At 36.6% G+C, this 20670-nt stretch overlaps 1 protein-coding gene across 1 annotated transcript in view; it reads right to left on the bottom strand.

Annotated features, from left to right (window-relative positions):
• GSTCD (glutathione S-transferase C-terminal domain containing) overlaps positions 1 to 17657 on the bottom strand; it is a 70248-nt gene extending 52591 nt beyond the window's left edge. Inside the window, exons 1-5 of the mRNA XM_050896276.1 lie at positions 17647 to 17657; positions 12499 to 12930; positions 10391 to 10852; positions 4421 to 4675; positions 3625 to 3718 (exon numbers count right to left, since the gene is read on the bottom strand). Of these exons, the coding sequence (XP_050752233.1) occupies positions 3625 to 3718; positions 4421 to 4675; positions 10391 to 10852; positions 12499 to 12909 (1222 nt within the window). The 5' untranslated portion in view covers positions 12910 to 12930; positions 17647 to 17657. The remainder of the gene's footprint in view (positions 1 to 3624; positions 3719 to 4420; positions 4676 to 10390; positions 10853 to 12498; positions 12931 to 17646) is intronic.
• Positions 17658 to 20670: the final 3013 nt, after the last annotated feature.

Here is a 20670-nt window from a genome sequence, read left to right as displayed (position 1 = left end):
TTATTCTGTGGCTTACAAATCAAGGTAACAAATCTGTTCTCAACAACCATTTAAGGGACAGTCTTATCCCTGAACAGAAGATGTTGGGCTTTCCAAATTTTGTCTCGTTTTAAAAGTTAAGCATTCTAAAAATCTAGCAACTTTCTCAAAAGTCTGAAGACTTGAATGTAAACAAGGGGCAAGTATCAATCAGGGTATCATTTTATTCAGGCTAACCTTTCTGTGACAGTTTTATATAGTCATTTAATTTGGCCATCAACTTGCTACTGATCACAAAGCAAGCATAAATCAAAAACTTCATCAGAGTCATTCTGTCTTCAGCCAGGCAGGTATGCATTGCCTTGCAATGGATTAACATCCTTTCTTACACCTGTGCGCTGGACACAGAAGATGTGAAAGGCCTTTTCTTTTTCAGTATTGGCTTTTTTAAATTCATACATGGAAAATTTCACCTCCTCAAGTCAAATACTTGTCCCAATCAATTCAATACTAGGAATCAATCAATTTCTTACTAGGAATAATGAAGCATACAAAGTACTTGACATGCTTCATTGGGAGTCACGTTTATACATAATCCATTAAAATGCACTTGCTTAGGAAAAACTGGCCCTATGAATAGGACCAACAACAAAGTTAAAGGGCTACATGTCTTCCATTAATTGGTAAGAGCAAGACGCACTTGTAAAATGCATTCATTTATTTTGACCTAGCTTTATTTATTTGCCTACATTTTTTAAACTAACTTTCTCCAGCTCAAACTCTTCACAGATTCTGTAATTGAACCTTCTATCTCCTACTGTGCATGCAGTCCTAGTTTTTATTATAGTAGTCTTTCCACATTCACCTGACAGAAGTCATATTTCAGCTAAGGAGCTCTTTTCTGACCTACTACAATTCCTTCATTTAAGAAAAAAATATTTTTATGAGGAAGAGGACATTACTCACAAGCCTACAGAACGTAGTTTACTACTTACTACGTTCATTCAGTGAGCAGTTTCACACTTTGGAAAGAACAGTATAAATTAGTTCACAGCTAACCACTACCTTTGTAAGTAAATACCATCACATGCACACTCTGTCAGTCTAGCTGGTAATTTCAGAATGAGATAGCACAGATAAAGCACTTTTCTTCTTCTAAGTACTTCCTGCTTAACAAGTATTTCAGCTCATGAGAAAAGAAGCAAGGGCTTGTGAGACTGTGGGTCAGTTATTTCTCATTCTTGAATTTCACAGCTGGGTAAAAAACTTAAATAAATAAAAAGCTGTTTTAAAGAAAAAAAATAGATTCCTGTTAAAAAAATACAACCTTTCTCCCTTTTTTTGTTTCACAGTGAACACAATGCTTGATGAAAAAATGACAGTACCAAAAACTTACAACCCCATATATCATCAGAATAATAAAGCAGCAACAAGGGTTATCACTCTCCACTCCCACATACACACACTTTCCCCCTCCCCTTAATGTGCTTTGGGTAAGCCTAAAGGAAGCACCTCCAATCATAACCAGTCAAATTGATCTTGATATCCACAAAGCCTTTGCAGCTAATAGGAAATTAACCTGAAGACAAGGAACAGTTTAACACACACACACACAGGATCAGGAACACAAGCAAAGACTCCAGGGTTGACTGAAGTTCCAAAAAGGATAAAAAAATCCTTTCTACTGTTGCCTAATATGAACTGTGAAACCACAGAAAAGATGCCCCATTCCTTTGCTGGTCACAAATCTAACTAAATATAAGCTCCTCTCTCCCAGAACTCACATTTAATCAGCAGTAGCACACTACTTCCATTCAGCATTCTTATTTCGACAAGACCCTCCTCCCAAAATTTCAGCCACCACCTTGTCAGGGAAAAAATGAAAACATTTTCTATGCTGACGTACATTATGTGATTATTTCCCTGTACTGCTGACACAAGTATCTCATTTTCCTTCAGTCTCACATTGTGACCACCTACACTTTTACATTCTGACCTGCCACCCTCTTCTTTTACTGCCTGTATGTGTTTACAACCTATCTATCTTTACTTCTACGGAAAGCTCAACACAACCAAGCACTGAGCTTGGTTAGGACCTCTGGGTTGTGTCTACCGCTAACTGAAGTATTTCTTGCAAATAAGTATTTCATTAAATATTTTAATGGCATACCAGTTTCCAGTATTCATCTCTGATATACCTTAGAAATACTACATTTTCTTTTGAGATTGTGCACAAATTAATTTTTCAATATCAAGAGATGCATTTAGCCAGACAGACTTGGTTTGTGTACTTGGGGGTAAGTCTTTATACACTACGTGATTTGGAAGAAACAATGAAGTGCTGAGGGGTTTTAGCTTCTGTATTTAATAGAAAATATCAACTTATTTCTGATCTAAATACAGATTTGGAAAACAAGCTAGAAAAAATACAGTTAAAGTACTGGCCAAGTTTTTATACAGTAAACTAGAACAGAAACCAACATTTACAATACATTTTAAAATAAATTAAATATTTTGTGTTAAATTCTTTCCAAAAGTGAAAGTTTGTAACAATAACTCAACAACTACAATATCCTAGAATATCAACAGTTACAGAGGGCCCTAAGATACTATATTCTGGGATATTTTGCAATGTTTCAAATACAGTCCAGATGCTCACAAAGGCTTACAGATTCACACATGTCTCAAGGCCAATACACACAACTTTAGAAGCCAAATATTTTAGAAGTAATTGACATAATGGCAGAAATTTAAAAAGCTGGTGGATATCTAAAATGTAAACATGACTCCATTTTGGTCAATCAAATACCTTTTAAAAACTGCATCAGGACTAGAACTAACAGAGGTTTTCGTGTAGGACTGGTTCAAAGCTGCGCCAGGGGAGGTTTAGACTGGACATTAGGAAGCATTTCTTTACCAAGAGGGTGGTCAAACACTGGAACAGGCTTCCTAGAGAGGTGGTCGATGCCCCAGGCCTGTCAGTGTTTAAGAGGCATTTGGACAACGCCCTTAACAACATGCTTTAACTTGGTCAGCCCTGAATTGCTCGGGCAGTTGGACTAGATGATCGCTGTAGATACCTTCCAACTGAAATAGTCTATTCTATTCTAACTATTTCATTCTGCTTCAGAAATATGACTAAGCAAATGAAATGCAAATCATGTCATAATCTTTAGTTTTGCAACAGTAAATAATCCCCATCAAAAAAACTGAATGAACTTAAATGTATAATCTAAATAATACATTAGAACTGCAATCATCAGTAATTTTTTTCTGTAGTAAATAGCTGTGACAGCAAGGTGGTCTAATTAGACTTACAGACAGACTGAACAATTCAATCCCAGAACTTCCACATCCATGTAACACAAAATTCTGAGTTATGAATCAGTGGGAAAAAATATGGTTCAGGAATCAAGGTCAAGCTTTTATTCGCAGTTTGGTCATCAGCTGTTGATGACCCGAGGGAAGCCATCTCACCATGTGTCCCAAACAGACTGAATTTTAAAACAGATTTAAAACTGCTTACCTGTTTTACAGAGCTCTGAAATACATTGAAAAGCGACATATTTTCCTATGAAACAGTTAAGTAGCTTCACCAGAAGGCAGCACTGTTAAATACATACACACATACATAAAAACCCTTACCTTCTCCAGGATTGACTGCAGATGGTAGATTGGTCCAGTCTAGGGTCCAGCTGGGGCATGGATGAGGAGAAAACCTTGCTTCAATACCATTTTCCTATGTGAAAGGGGGAAAAAAAAAATTAAGACCCCGATCCTTTACCCACCGAGGTTGGTAGCAAAATTCCCACTGAATTTAACGGCATCAGATGAAACTGTGCAACACTTTCAGTCTAACTGAAACTAAACAGCCAGCTGACTCTACATTATATGGGATTGAAATTATGTATTTCTCTCATTTTCACAAGAAAGCTTTGTTAATTTTCTTTAGGAAATGCTGTCAGCCTCTATGCAAAAAATATTGAGAGTTATGGAACATGATGGAGAGTTTTCTTTAACAAAACTCATTAGGGTTCCCAGATGTTCAAAGCTCTAATCAAACAGCAAAAAAACAAAAGAAAAGATAGAATAATGAAGCCAAACATAAAAGCAACATTTTTTGTCATCCTTTATATAAATATCTTTAAAAGAGGAATACAATATTGCAATTAAAACAAAAAGTTACTTTGATTATTCAGAATTATTGATAGGGCTTCCAGAAGTCCTGTCTTTGCTCAACTCCTGAATCGACCAAACATCGTAACAGAACAAAAAAGTAAAATCACTTCTAAGTCAATGCATATCAGACAGAAGACGGGCAAAAGCTATTAAACTGTTCAAGGCTGTCAGACTTAGCTTCTGCAATTCTAATACATTTCACCTATTCCAAATCAAGCAGAATATTACTATTAAAAATAACTCATTAAAAAGCTTAAATTACCATTAACTTAGTCATAGTTGGCCTTGGACCACCTATAAAATGACTGTCTTCATTCTCCTCTTCTAATTCATCAGCAACTGAAGAGAAGTCTTGCAGCTGTTCCTCTGGAGCAGACATCAACTCTGGAAGCTGGAGAAGCTCCATATTGCATTTGTCAGCAGCTTTCTTTACTCCAGGTACTTCCTGAACTCTTCGATACCAACTGGATATCAGAGGCAAATTTACCAGATTTTTGCCTTGTTTTTTACTGGAAACCTAGAAAAATAATACGGAAAGGTTACTTGCTACTGTAAATTTCTTCCTACAAGCCACAAGAAGGCATGAACTACAGAAGCGAGCTCGGCACCATGCCAAGCATGCTTACTCATAGCATGATGATAATGCAAAAAGCTAGTTAGTTAAGAGCTCAGGCCTGCAGGTAGAATTGCCAGTTGGCCGTTTAGACTTTATCTGCAATTCCCATTTGCTTAATAGGATAAAGGTTTACATGACCAATTTTAATCATAATTTCAGTCAGTAACAGGAAAACACAATTTAAATAATATTCTTAATTATCTGCTATTTCCTAACAAGGAAATAATTCATTTTGGTTGGTAATCACACACACAAAAAAAAAACCCCAAGCAGTAATTTGCAATTAATACCGAACTCTAGGCAAGACATTATGGTACCTGAACACTCTTCTTTCCCACAGGCACCCTGCAGCCCTTAAAAGCTCATCCACGGACAGCTGTTTTGCTGGCAACTACAAGCCTGAAATACCTTTGACTAGGTGGTAACAGCAAATCAGGCACGGGCATACATTGTCCCTGGTCTTTACTGAAGCCTTTGCAGTACATCTGTGACTTTTTTTTTTTGACTACCACTGAATCCAAAACTTTTTTTTTTTAAATCATATATTTACTCAAACTTTTTTTACCATCTTAATATTTTTATACAAAAATGGTAACTAGTATATTTCTTTTCTGAATTACATACATATGATGGTGAAATGAAGTAGCCTTCAATAGAAATTAGAATTTTAAGTGTAAAAAAAAAATTCTTAAGTAAAAATACAATGCACATATTACAAAAAAAAGATACCCAAATCACATTTGTACATGAAGACCAGCTAATTTTAAAAAGGATGCATTTGGTGAACTTAAATAATTTTTGTCCAGGTTCCCAAATGTTTTAGAATAGTGAAGATCATCCTCTTACAGGAGAGGTTGTAAAGTCTCCATCCTTAGAGACACTCAAAACCTGACTGGACACGACCCTGGGCAACCAGCTGTAGCTGACCCTGCTCTGAGCAGGGAGGTTAGACAAGATGATCTCCAGAGGTACCCTCCAACCTCAGCTATTCCAACCTCAACTATTCTGTGATGCTGTGCCTGCTTTAAGCAGAAAATTAAAAACCATGATTACAGGAAAAGGCAGAAAAGGCCATGCAAAAACAGTACTCCTCCACATATCTGTCCTCCATGTGGAAATAGAAATTGGTAAACACCACTTGAAATGACACAAAACTTCAAGCAGCTTTCTTGCATGCTGTGTTTATAATGTTCTTAGGGTAATCACAAGTAATTAGTAATAGCTAAAGGAGCAAAAGGAGGATGAACTGTGTAATTTTAGTATCTAATTCAATATCCTAATAGTAACACAGGCAGAAATACATTAATTCAGTTAAGGAAGAAGTCTTTTGGAAAGCAATTCTAAGAGGCACTGTTACAATTGATAACAAGTGTTCTAAATTGTATTTTAAAAAGTGAATAGTGGTTTTTCCCAGATGGAGAACGGAGCTTTTGTTATTCTTCTATTAATTTTAAACAGTTACAAGTAATAGAAAGCATAACAAAGCTAACCTCAGAAAGATAACAGAAACGGAATGAGGTAATGAAAAACAACTCTTCAGCTTCATTATTTTACTTTTGGTAATTATACTTACAATCAGCTAGTCAGGCGTCCTCATATTTATTGTATGATACTTTCCAGACACATACCCATTGAAGAATTCATTATTATTCACACCCTTAAAGCAAAGTGGAAGTGCAACTATAACGATTTTTTTAAACACAATCCAGGAAGTCCAGTTACATAAGTAATAAATAACATTTTAATACAGAATTAAATTCTGGCACTTCCATCAACAAGAGCAGTTTCAACCCACTGCCTGCAAGAAGCTTTCAGATGCAAGTTATTAAATTTTGATGATAACGGTAGGAATCAAGGTATAATTGCTTAGAAAACGACCATTCACCAGAGAACAGAAATAAAGCAACACTATCCCAGAGCTCTTATAATTTAGGTAAAAATGAAACTGAAAGGCAGGCTTTTAGGACGATCCTTGGTGCAAGCTAACACAAATGTATTATACAATATATAGTTCATAAGCTGCAGACCACCACAGCTCAAGGGTCGCATATGAAAAGCAAATAAACACAGCAGTCTCAGCTGCTCACGGTACATCTACAGAACAATTTCAATTGGATTGCTGAAATCAATTAAGCATTTGACCCAAGAATCTTCTCATGCCTAGCACCAGTAAATCAAACATTACTGTAAAAAGTTATGCTCTTCTCATTTAAAAAGGCCTTGGAAAAATAAAGGCGACTGAAATACATTAAAGTTTTTAAAATAGTAGGAAAGCATTTTGTCTTACTACTTTTGTTTAGTATCATCCATACAGAAGTTGCTGCTAATCCTCAGTTATGTGTTTTGCAAAACAAACAAACAAAGTAGAAATGAATTAATAACCATTTCTGTAAAATAACTCATCATCTTAATTCAAAGGTAGCCATATTAACCTAATTCTGGACTCCTATATTGCTATCATCATACAGAAATCCATTGAGGATGATGATCTTGGTTAAAGAAGTTATAAATTGGACATTTGTCACATATTAATGTTCGCTAGTAATTATCTTGATTTTAGAGATTGTTTCTCTGAATCTGACTGACAGCATCTTCTCCAGGAATTCCATTTGTTTTTAAACACCATAAGGCAAATTTGGCAAAACAACTTGCAAAATCAAAATGCAAATACCAGCTTCACTCAGAGCTCTTCCTGGCAACAGACACCAGCTAAGCTATCAATCTCATAGAGTAACTGCAGAAATACTGGTAGTAGGCAAACTCGTATCATTTTATTGTCATGGGAAATAAAGACACAGTTGTCATTTCTTTAATTCTTTTCTGTGTATACATCCTCATAAAACTAAGTACACAGATTGTGCTGAGCAAGACTCTCACACAGTCTTGCCACAGAAGTTTTTCCCACTGTAAAATTGGTTTTGAAGCAGAGCTCAAGCCACTTGCACTACTAAGCCCTACCTCCTTCCAGAGGTGAGAAAAGGGTAGAGGGAGAAAAGGGGGGCCGGGGGTAAAAAAAAGTAAATAAAAATCAAATTGCATGGCTTTATTAGGCTCAAAACATATTTTGATATATTTTCCTAATGCTGATGTTAAGATATTTGTACAACAGACTCTGCAATACACTGGCACTTACTAGATAAGTGCTATTAAAAAAAAAACAACCAACACCCACACACAGAACCTCCTTCTCAGGCCCAGATAAATTTTGTATAAAGTGAGAGATCCGCCACAAAAGATTCAATAACCAAGTGACTAAGGCTCTCCCCTACAACAGGGGTGAAATGAGTTTTTAACAGATCATTGATCTAAAAGTACAGAGACATGAATATTTTACTGACTCAAATTACAGTCAAGTTGACACAACCAATAGCCTGGCAAACTGCATCCTGGAGTGCAGGAACTTCTAAAATCAGCTTTGTCACTTGCAACAGTGTTTCTATAATGACATTCTATGTTGGGGAGCAAAGATTTATTCCCCAGTTTTCCACATTCCGTGTGGTGCCCTGACTGGCAGCTGTGTCAGTGCTTTTCCTGTTTTATCTTGGTGAAACTCTCTGAAGGTTTCAAATTCCTCCATAGACAGACTGGGAGACCTTCTGAGATCTCTAAACACATCACAAGACGCAAAACAGTCCTACACTCAGAATGAAATTTTGCATATACCCACTATATACAGTGTCCATATTACTTTGCTAGCATACACTGTCTTTCCTCAATTGTGCTGCGAAAACCTCTTGATGTGAAGGAAAAAAGACAAGGATGAAGACAATTGAAAACAGCCCATTGGTGTTTGTCCAGTATTGGGAACATGCTAGGTTGACTGCAAAAGAGAAGAGAGACAAAGGCGTCTGAATAGTCACACTCTTGGCATTTCCAAAATACTTACACAATCTGATAGGAAAACATTCAACTCCCCTAAAGGAAAGTGTGGACTTTCTATCAGTACGTTATTGGACCGTACAGGTAACACAAGATTCTATTAGAAAAAAAATTAAGCAGCTAATCTCATAGGACTGCAAGGAGAATCGTAACTTTTCAGTTATAAACTTCATTCCAAGAGCTTCTAGCAACTTAACCTTTTCCAAGGAACTTCTCCTTTCACTGCAGTAAACAAAGGAGCTTCCACAAACTGTGGAAAACAGTTTAGCAGCAACAATACTATGAATGGCAAACTACAGATTACTGAAGTTTCAGTGGCTGAAGCACATCCCAGAGAAGCTGGCTCCTTAGACACACCACCTCATTTCTAAGCAGAGTCACAGTGATCAGACCTTGCTTGAAGAAGAATACAGACTAAGTTTTGTAAAAACAAAACTGCACAGAATAGTAAAAGGTTTTCTGATATGTAGGTATTATGCTGTCCTAGGCACCCATCTTTATCTACAGATGTGCAATGAAACTGGCTTGGTTTGTGGGAGGGCTTGATAAAAAGCCGGGTTGGCTACACAGGAATGTTTCCTCCCAAACAAAGAAGTCATTCCTAGGAACTAGAAGAAAATGACAGCAGGGATTAAGAATAATTAACCTACTATGAGGAGAAATCAGCAAATCAGAAGTCACAGCAAATCATATTTTAAAAAGAAATATTTGTAGACAAAAAAAATTCTTAAGAGAATCTCAAGAAATTACATACCAGTAGCATAAACACATGAGCTTTTGGAAGTCTTTCCCTAGTCAATGCCCGAGTACCTCTTCAGCTCCAGTATGGATAAGGAAAGTCAAGGATTTACACCTCTAAAAAGCCACCATAGTCCCTGAATCTCTCTCCATTCACTGCCTCCCTAAAAGACATTCTTACTTTCTTAGAAGGTACTTGTTTTCTTTTAGGCATATCTGTCCATGTCAAGATAGAGTCACATAAAGTTTCAAGTCTTTGCTGAAAAGAATTCCAATTCAGATAATATCCATGTAGTAAAAGTATAACAAACTGAGTAGGAATTCATTTTGCCTTGCCCCGCAGTGCACTGAAACCAAAATTAAAATATGTTCATGCTTACTTACTTTTTTCCTATGCATATTACAATGTACTTAAAGTGTCCATTTTAAATCTCTCATGGGGGACATCCTTTCTAGTATTTTAAAATTATTATACCATTCTCAACCCTCCCTCCTTTTAAAATTTGCAATTTATGATGGAATCAAGATTCCAAATCTCAAAAAATTCCTCATGGATAAAATGGTCTCATTTTAGTAAATATCCATTGAGTCACGGTCATAAATCTAGTACACTAAATTCGAGCATGGAAATAGGTTCGTGCTTACCTACTTTTGCTTTATGTGTATTAGCATGTACTTTAAGTGTCCATTTTAAGTATTTTCATGGAAGAATTTTCTGGACAACTTGGTGCCAAAATATTTCAGCATAATACTTTAACAGTTAACAGTGTTTACTAAGTATTGATATGCTATGTATTCAAAAGTCATTTTGGTGATCTCACCAATCCCTGGTTTTTGTTTGTACAAAAAAAAAAAAAAAAAAAGACAAATCTTCTGTTTCAGGTTAAGTGCACATTGCAAATGCCACAATAGATTTTAAATTAACACATTTTACGACTTTGCAGTTCTTAAAAAAAATACATATACACTACTTAGTATTTGCACAACTAGTCGTCTTACCAAGAACTGATGGATGCATGGCAAAAGTACTATATCTGCCAAGGTAAAATAAAGCCCTTCTGCAAAAACGTGGTCCAAAAGCGGAAGGTCAGAGGTTTTTGTTCTCCTGATGTGAGGGGCCTCCCTGTTGACTGCATCTGATACTTCCTGGACAAGTAGCCTGGAGAAAGCTATGCTCAGTTCCAAACTTGGGAGTGGATGTTCATGCATTTCCACTGTTTTTCCTTCCTCTGTTGCTTCTTTACCAAGTACAGGCACTGCGGCCTTGGCAACTGCCTTCTGTTGTTGAAGTTTTTGCCTTCGAATTTTGTCATCATTATGTACTCGGACAGGTTCTCCAAGCTTCCTTTCAAGCTGTAAAATGTCAGGAGGAATAGTCTGACAGTGCTCAGGAGACGCCGTCAAAAATCCTTCAACAGCCAGAGGTATGCTGATCTCACAAAGTCTGGTCCACTGGCTAACCTGTCAGACAAATTTATGTAATTAATGTCTCTACAGAAAGAGAAACACAATCCAGGGGACCTTTTTGTCCACTTCAAGCAAACAAATTCCAGCTTTAAGTACATTCTTTGACAATCTTAGAAGCTCAGATATTCTGTATTACTTTTGCAATAGCAGAATTAGGAAGCTAAATCTTACATATAACGGAACGAACAGTTATCCAATATAGCATATTTTTATTCCTTACTATTGGCTTAAGATTATGGTGGCTGCATAACTCGAGAGGCAAAGCTGTGATCAATTTATATATGTCATTTCTACCAAGTGCTGGTAACAAAAACAGATTACACCAAACAGATTTTGAGCACATTTATTTTACAGAAATGCATTATATTATTAGTGGTTTTTTAGCATGCAGCATCAAAAATCTTTAGTGTAACCAAACAGCACCTTTTACTTATTTTTTTGTGTGTTCTTATCCTTGTCCTCTTTTTCTTATTATCTGTACTTAAAGCTTTTAAAACTTTTAAACTCTTGTGGTTTCTTACTCAGTTTACTCACTATGCAGCCATCTGAAATACGGAATCAAGTTTTCCAGCAGTTCCAAGAAGAGATTAGAACCAGAGGTTTCTGGAGGATGTCAGGGACAATTTCTTTATGCTAGTGCTAGATGGACTAACACAGGGATATGCTTCCCCAGATCTGCTGCTCACCAACAGGGATGAACTGGGTTGGAGGCATAGTAATCAATGGCAACCACGGATGTAGCAATCATGAAGTAGCAGAGTTCAACCTCCTGAGAGGAGTGAGGAAGGCAAGTATAGATGGATGAGCTGCCAGATGAGCAAACTGCTATGTGATTAATGGGCTGAAATATCAGCTCAAAGGGTAGTAGTGGTTAATGGTTCACACTCTACCTGAAGGTCAGTTAGAAGTGGAGCTCTTTAGGGGTCTATGCTGAGGCCTACGCTATTTAATTATCTTTATCACTGACCTGGAGGGGGAGATGGAATACACTCACATCAAGGATGACAGTAAGTTGAGCAGAGCCGCCAACAAACTCCAAGAAAGAGCTGCCATTCACAGGGGCCTGCACAGGCTAGAGAATGGGCTGACAGGAACTGACATGAAACTCAATAAAACGTCCTGCACCTAGGATGGACTAAACCCCTGTCATGGTACAGGCTAGGGACTGACCACCTGGCCAGGTAGCAGCTCTGCTGAAAAGACCCTGGACATCCTGGTGAGCATAAGCTAAACATAAGCCAGCAGTGCGCCTTGGCAGTGATGAAGGCTAACAGTATACGGTGCTCTTGAAATCAAAATTAACAATAAATCAGGTATTTCTTAGTTTATTTCAAACTGCAATACCTGTACTTTATAACTCATTGAAACTACACTGCTAGACATGAAACAAAGATCTGACCTATTTTTTTAATCTTAAGGTACTTTTTGTGTTGCTAAAAAGTAGTACCTTTAAAAAGAATTATTTTTCATCTTTATGCCAAAATACACATACTTCTCCATTGAGCAAATTTCATTTTCTAAGCAAATTAAGTTTCTTACTAAAAGAACTTAGTTTACATCAATATTAGGAGTCTACTTCGGAGTATTTAATGCTTATAAAAAACCCTATTAATGTATCTAAGAGAAAGAGATGCACTCACTTCAGCACAGGCTTTTAAACAGGTCTTCTTAAAGCCTAAGAGTTCTAAAATCTCCTTTTTAGATGGATCTGCTTCGTATGTTTTCTGTATTATATGCCTTAAGACAACAGAAAGCCCAGCTCGGCAGAACTTGCCATCTTTCACGACAACAGCAGGTAAACAGCAGCTCTGCACAACCACTGGAAGCTGACATCTGGAGATTAAATGGACCTCAAGATCGCCAAGGAGGTTTTTTGTCACAAACTGATCATCCACATCTTCACCAGTCGGCACTAAGAAAATTTTGAATAATTTGCAGTCACAGTACGATAGCAAAAACAGTGAAATAGATGTATGAAGAGGAAAGATGCTATCTCTGTACTGATGAGAAAAACCCAAATATAAATGTTCTTCAGCGACACTATCTTTCATCTTCCTCCTGAGCTGAAGTTCCTGAAATAGAAATCAGAACACAACATTCATAAAAGAATACAGAATTCAGAACAAAAAAGAGGGTTTGAAACAGTGGTCCTTCCACTATCTGTTAAAACTGATTTTAACATAAGACACTATTAAAGACATCCTGCCTGAATAAGTGGACTGCAGGCCCTTCTTGAGAGAAAAGAATAGTTTCACATACTCACTGTCCCTTCACATACAAATCACTGATAGGGAAATAAACTGTGTAAAATTTTTTTTACATTTTAGCGTATTTTTGACATTAAACAAAACATACAGAACCAAAAGAAAATATTTCCTTTTAAATTTTTTAGTGTATAAACATTTTATAGCAAGGCTTTTTTTTTTTTAAATCAATAATCTCCCACAACAGTAACCATACGTTATTGAAAAAACAAGTTCCTGAGCACATACCTACAACAGTCAGTTTCCTAATGCACACATTTGTCTTTCTGTAACTGTTAGAAGGCATATATATAGGGTATTTAGGCCATGGGAAATAATACTGGCTTCTGTATTAAAAATTAATCTAGAGCCTGGCAAGGTACTAACTGAAGGTCAAGAGGACACATAAGAAGAAAAAACCTGTCCATTTCAAGAATGCTACATGAACACCTCAAACACACAACTACTTTAAAGCGGTTAAATACAACAGTAACATAGCTGAAATTAATGTCTTCTCATTACATTAAAAACTTAAATTCATTTTCCTTATAGTTGGTTGAAAATTACATTTTTCCTATTAAACTATTCCATACCAGTTTAATATAAAACAACGATGCAATAATTTTTCTGCTCCATCACTCAATAAAATTGCCCGTTAACTTATAAACAGCAACTCGTATTGAAAAGCTTTAGACACTAGATGGCACTCTTAAAACAATCATTATAGAAGAAAACTTTTATTATAATAAAGAGAAAGAAATTTGAATGTTGTTAAGAAAGGCCAGTATGGTTTTTTATATACATGTATATAAAAAGCACAAGTGACATTGGAACAGCATCAGTCTTTCAAATAACTGCCTAGATTAATAAGGGCTCTGTACAGTTACACGAATATGATGTAATTATTTAAAAAGCAAAAAAAGGTTTTCATTTGATATATCTAGATTATTGGATTTTTTTTCCATGTAGATGTGTACATCAAATTTATTATTTTATATCATCTATCACTGGGCCAAATCAATTGTCCAAAGAGAGGCAGTGGAAGAATAAAATCAAGTCCACTTGACATTAAGTAAAGATCATAATAATGATTGTTACAGTGAAGTATTTTTAAACCATTACATTACATGACTGTCTCAGAACAACAGTGGCTGCCTGTCTCAGAACAACAGTGGCTCAACATAACAGTACTGTTGCTTTTCTTTAATTAATACACCTGCCACACAAAGAATAGTACCATACATAATGAAATATCTACTTTCCTAAAAGCTACTTTATTTGGTTAAATCTTGACAGCATATAAGTTGAGAAAGATTGAATACCATAAGTACAGCTCTGTGGAAGAAATTATGTAGTGAAGGTACTGTTGAGGAGATCAGTCAAGAAGAGTTAGTCTTACCTGCTAAATCCATAGTTACTAGCATTTAAACTCATATCCTCGACTATAGTACTTCTTTCAATATTAAATAGTACCCTCATATGCATTTGGGTTGGTTTTATTTTCCACGGGAACCCGTAAAGCATACAACCCCATATTTTCCTGGCCACTCTAGCCACGCAGACATACACATTCACCTTACAAATCACTTCACCACTGAATTTTTTCCTCTGGTTGACCTTACTGGACATAATCAGCTTTTTTGGTCATTATCACGCTGTATAGAACTGCTAAATATTTTGCTAAATTCTGAAGAGGTTTCTATTTCCAAAGTATATTATTCCATAGTTTCCATCTGTTAATCACCTGTTCTTACAAATTATTCCAAATCCATCACTCAGGACTGCACAAGTGAAACAGTAACCTTTTCACCACACAGGTACTCAATAGATACACTGGCCCTTGTCCATTTTCATCCAGAGTAGCAGCTCTGAAGCACTGTTTCCCCACAGAGGATAATATATTGTTAGACTAAAAATAAAAAATAAATACTTGAAAGATGCCCAAATAGAGGTACTACTTAATCAGGCTGCTGATTAAAATTACAAAAATGTCCTGCTATGCAAACTGGTAGATGAAAGGGTGAACACCGTCAATGTGAATACTCCTCCAATCTGTTGAACAAAATTACTTCTACCTAGTAGCAATGAGTAATAGATAGCAGCCGTCAGTCAGTCCCAGAGACAGTAACTGATTGGAAATGATGACTTGTTGGTTATTGGTCTGCTCTGTATTCAACCAGTAAATGCCACAGCTGATGCTATCCCATTAATCCACCTGTTTCCTTGAAGTTTGAAATGTGACTTGAAATTTGTCTGGTCAAATTCAACTATTCTTATCCTCAGGTATACAATTATCACATACAGAAGTCACACAAATCAGATAGACCAATATGAGGATCTTGCTGAAGCAGGATAAGCAGATGTTGTCCAGAGCTACCCACTCCATTCTCTTGACAGGGTCAGAAAACAGGAATATGCATGCAGCCCACTTCATTTAGTTCATAGTATTTTAACTTAAAGTCACTTCTCTCAACCATTTTAGGTGAGGCTCTGGCTTTTGCACTGAAGCAAAGGTACACTCAGGAAAGGTCTGTTCTTCTAAATGCCTTGAAGAGAGAACCTCTGGGAGACAGCTGGGCCAGACAGCTTGAGGGTGGTTACTAACATCTTCAAAACTCAAAGTAATTTTTTGTAAACATACACAGCAATTTAACACTACTCAGCTGCAACACGGTGAACTATGCCAGAGAGACTGAATGATTTTTCTGAACCTAAATGAACTTCTACAAAGACAGAAACAACACAGAAACAGTGACATTCATGATCTACTTACACAGCAGTGCTGTGCTCACGCTGTAAAATCAGAACAGTTTGCAGAATTGATTGAGAACAAACTATTTTGGAGAGAGGAGGAAGGAAGGGCCAAGACTCTTCTTCCACCTCAGCCAGAGCAGTAAATTAATGTCATTCAGCATGCAGCCGCTAAAGTGCCTGTGTAAAGGACATGGTAGGAATGTGCAACCGCAGGTGACAGGAGCCCAGGAAACTACTTGTTTTGAGAGTGGCTCAGACCTAGATAGGGTCAACTGGTCTTGGTATCACACGCTGAATCAGCATAGTACCCTCTAGTCCCATGACTTGTTATACCTTCTCCACGGAGTCAGTTCAGACTCCGATTTCGTTCTCTCTTGTATTCTCCTTCCTCAGGTAAAGCCACCTCACACAGGCTTGGTAGCGCTTAAAATAAGCTTAGATAGCCTATGAGAGGGGTTCTTACTTAAAACTGTCCAGTTCAACACAAGTTACTGTACTCAGTGGCTAGCACTCCTCCAGTACCTGCCTGTAATTATCTACTCATGAGCCCGAAAGAACAGAAAAGTTCTCCAGTAACTCTCCACAGAATTGTACGATTCATCTCCATGAAGCACAAAGAACCAGTGAACAGGTCTACAGAGGTAAGCATAATGCTCAGTACAATTTGAAGGTTAGCTGCTCAAACACAGGTAGCTATATTAACCCCGAAATAAAAACAGAGCTTTCATTGCTCATCGACAAGAATCTCAGGGCTCTTAGTGAAGTTGCAGTATCTGCTGTTGAATTTTCTGATATATAAAAAAGCCATTTCTACATTTTCTTCTAGTTGGATAGGCAGTTATTTTTAATAAGTTTTCCAATAGCTAGATTCTCCTTTAGCTAGGTTTTGTGCACATGCTAAAGTTGCATTTATCCCAAAAAGCAAAAAATTTTAAATATCACTCATTCATAAAACACCCATTAGCTACTCAGTTTTTTTTTTTTTTTTTAAGTACTCATAAAAAATTTTAGAGAGGGATTCTCATATCAAAATGAGAAAATCCAAAGGTGAAAATTATGGTCAATATTATGAGAATTTCCTTTTTAAGGAATCACATAGAGAGTGACAGTATCAATACAGCAACAATTAATCATTCCAGTTAGTAATTCTGAACCAAATAAAAGCAAACTGTAAATTGCTGATTTCTGAAAAAAGTGCAAGCAACTAATATCTTATACTTAACAGCAGAACAAACTCCACGGGAGCAGGTAACTCCAGCTCTCATTACAAAAACACAAACGTCTCATTTCTTTGGTATTCAGGGAGAGTTAAGAACATTGCACTTTTCACAAGATCGGGTCTTAAATCTGAGAATAGGTACTTACATACACAAATGATTTCCAGGCCCTGACAAACCAATCTGTCATTTCATCATTTATATGACAGCGATTCATTTTGGTTCATACAGGCAATCAGATCTCTCTCATCTAAAGGCCTTGATCCTGTAAGCACTCATGGTACCTGACCTGAAGGTATCTTTGCAATATACTGTCCCATTATTTTCAAATATAGTCCTAAATTCTTCTCATATACCATACTACTACTATTTTTCCTACCAAAGTCCCTTTCTCTTCTCAAATTTGCAGTGCTACAACACTGAAATTGGTTTCCCAGAACCATACTCCCTGTTCTGCTACTGATATGGTCAATTTAGATCTGGGTTATTAAACCTACTGTGTGGAGTGGAACAAATTCTATTCTTAATTAGGGTCCGCTTAGGACAATAATACTTTTCTGTTTCTGCAGCTAACCTTCAAAGGATGAAAAAATGAGCTTCACTCAGCAGGAAAACAAAGGAAATGTTGCACTTGAAGCTCCTGTTTGCATCCTCCAGCTGTTTCTCTCCTCCTTTGTTATGCCCAGCGTGGTGGTCCAGGGACACATCTCCTTTACAGTTGCCAAAGAACTTGCATCTAAATTCCAAGGAAGCCCAAACAAACACGTTAAATTATGTATCTTTAAAGTTATGATAATTCAGGCTCAAATATCAAACTAAGTATTTTTAAGAATCTTAAAACTATTGATTTAATGAAGGTTAAGATTCACTTGTCAATTTGCTCAGGTTTGCTCCTCCACCTCCTTCCAATACTCACAATTCTTCACTTTATTTCACCCAATTCAAAATACAAATTACTAAGATGAAGGTACCACCCTCAAGCAAGAACAGATAAGCTTATCAGCTGATATTTCTGTTGGTGATCAACAGTTAGGCAATTAACAGTGCTCATGTTAAAATCAGCTAAGTGAACACCCTCAAGAGCTGAGCAGTAGAAGACATTGTTTTTCAGAATTCTAAAGGAATGAAGGCCACTGTTTTGGTTTATACCTGGAAGTTACTTTTTGCAACTAGATTGGCCGTAAGTTGTTTCTAAGTTAATTCTTAATATACAAGATTCTCAAGGAGCAAAGGACTTTTCTTTCTGTCCTCCTTTAAAACAGTCAAAAGTTTAAGGGGTTTTGCTTTTTTAATCTGTTTGTATTCCACATAAGAGATTTCGGAAGGCCAAAACAGCAATTAACTTAATTTTGTTCATAGACATATAAGTTGAACAGCCAAATGGCATTCTGAATGAAGTAAGTCTCCATTAGAGATTGTTTCATTGCAACTATAGAGCTCACAATGCATGGGGTAAACAGAAGAAAGTCTAACCTATTTAGAACTTCCTACTACACCAAGAAGAAGAAAAAAAAATGGCCTGAGCTCAATTGCTGAGAAAATCTTTCGTAAGTCACCTTCTCCCATTTTCTGACTTCCAAACGCAGGTATCTCTACCAACTTCAGAAAGCACTGCTAAAAGTTCTCCACCTTTATTTTTCATAAAGCACTTACATGGAAAGTGTAATTTCTGAACTCATACAGAACTTCCGTACAGACTGTGCAATTGCCAAATAACATGCCTACCTTGGTAACTTAAGAAATTTTTTTATTCATATTTGAAGTTAGAAGACTTAGACTAATCCAGCAGGTTTCTCTTGCTCTTACTCCCCTAGACATCAAAAACCTCTTCGCCACAAAAAAAAGATCATTCAGTGACTACCTCAGACGTTTATCTAGGAAATTTTCTTTTTCAGCCTCAGACAGTGACCAATGTAAAGCCACCTGCTACATTCAAAGGGTCCATATCTTGAATTACAGGATAACCGTTCAAATAGAAGGTTTTCCTCTTTCCCCATTCAACATTTTTTTCTAGAATAACTAAGATGAGAGCAGCATTATTAAAATATTGTAACAGAATTTTAGAGATCGATAAAATGCACATTAGCTAATACGAGAAACAAGACTTTTGTCCTGGACACAAGCTTTGCCATATACATGGATAAACTGCAAGAACTGCGTTCACTACCACTGTCAGAAAGCCCAAGTGTTGAAGTTTGTCCTAGTTCATACCAGCAATTCAACTCTCTATGCATGCCACAGATCTCTACTGTCTCATGTTTGACTAGATCACTGTAATATTTCTTCATAACTGGAAGCACTGAATCTTCTTCCTTTACTGCAACCATATACCAAAAATGATTAATCTAACATGTTGTTAACTAGTATTTTTCCCTTACCTTCTGCCTGAACTTAAATTTTACTATTCCATTTGTTTAGAGAGAAGTTATCAATCTCTTAGCAAACTGAAAAAGAATAGGAAATATTAACTATGGGGGTGTTTAAAGTTATGCACTTTTCAGACCAGGAGGACAGACCTTTTCAGACTACAAGGTAGAAAGCTAGCAACAGAAAACCACTCTGCTTTTTGCATTGAGCTTTTCAACATCAACAGAATTACTCCAATACTTCAATTCCCACAAAAACTTTAAAAAGTATTTTTAACAAAACGGGCTTCTGTATAGACTGCAACTTATTAAATATTTATTTCAATAGAATAGCAAAGCATTCAGTCTGGATTTATTTATATTGCTAGTTACTGTAAAAACTTCTATGTCCCCTCATCGCAACAGTAACTGAACGTCTCATAGACTTTCCTCCCCAAAGCCTTGCAAGGTGGAAGTTTCCTCTACTCCCATTATACATGTGAAAAAGCTGAAGCACAAAGAGAATTTTTAGCTCAGCATCACATAGGAAGTCTGTCCTAGGGCAACCCTAAAAATCAGACATTTTCCTTAAGGGTTTTGTTGTTTGTTTGGCTGTGTTTTGTTTTTTTTTTTTTTAAGTTCAGTCTATGAATGCAATGTAAAACTACAATCAGGCTAATTTTATTCCCAAGTCTCTCACAGAAGAGGCACCAAAATAAATCTGTCCAGGAGTTCTGTCTATAAGTGACTTTACCTGTGTTTCCTTATTGTTTCCTGTGAGAAGATAAGGCCGCCTTGCATCGTCACTTCAACTGAATGGTACACTCTCACACCGCCATATGCCATCCCTCTCCCATCTTTTACTTCAGAGAATTCCTCCTAACATCTTGTCTCGTTTCCTACATTTTTTGTTTCTAAGATAGTTGTTTTTCTGCACTATTTTGGCTCTGCAGAGTACATCTTCCTTGTGGATTTATGCACAGCCTTTCCTTTGAAAGACTTAATAGCCTACCTGGTTGCCCGTTCTCACTTAAGTATTTTCACAGAAATACTACCCTTCCATCAAACGTGATAAATTTATTAATCCCTTGGCAGCTTACTAGGACAAAAGCAGCCACAGACATACACAATAAAACAAAACATGGAACACAGAATTAACAAAATCTACAAGACATTTTCCCGGCACTTTTTTTCCTCTAATTAGACTGCAAATTCTGTGGGAAGAGATAGGTTTTTTTATTCTATACTGGCCT

The sequence above is a fragment of the Gymnogyps californianus genome, chromosome 4, assembly GCF_018139145.2.
Source record: "Gymnogyps californianus isolate 813 chromosome 4, ASM1813914v2, whole genome shotgun sequence".
Lineage (NCBI taxonomy): Eukaryota > Metazoa > Chordata > Aves > Accipitriformes > Cathartidae > Gymnogyps > Gymnogyps californianus.
This window is presented reverse-complemented; position numbering and strand designations above follow the sequence as displayed.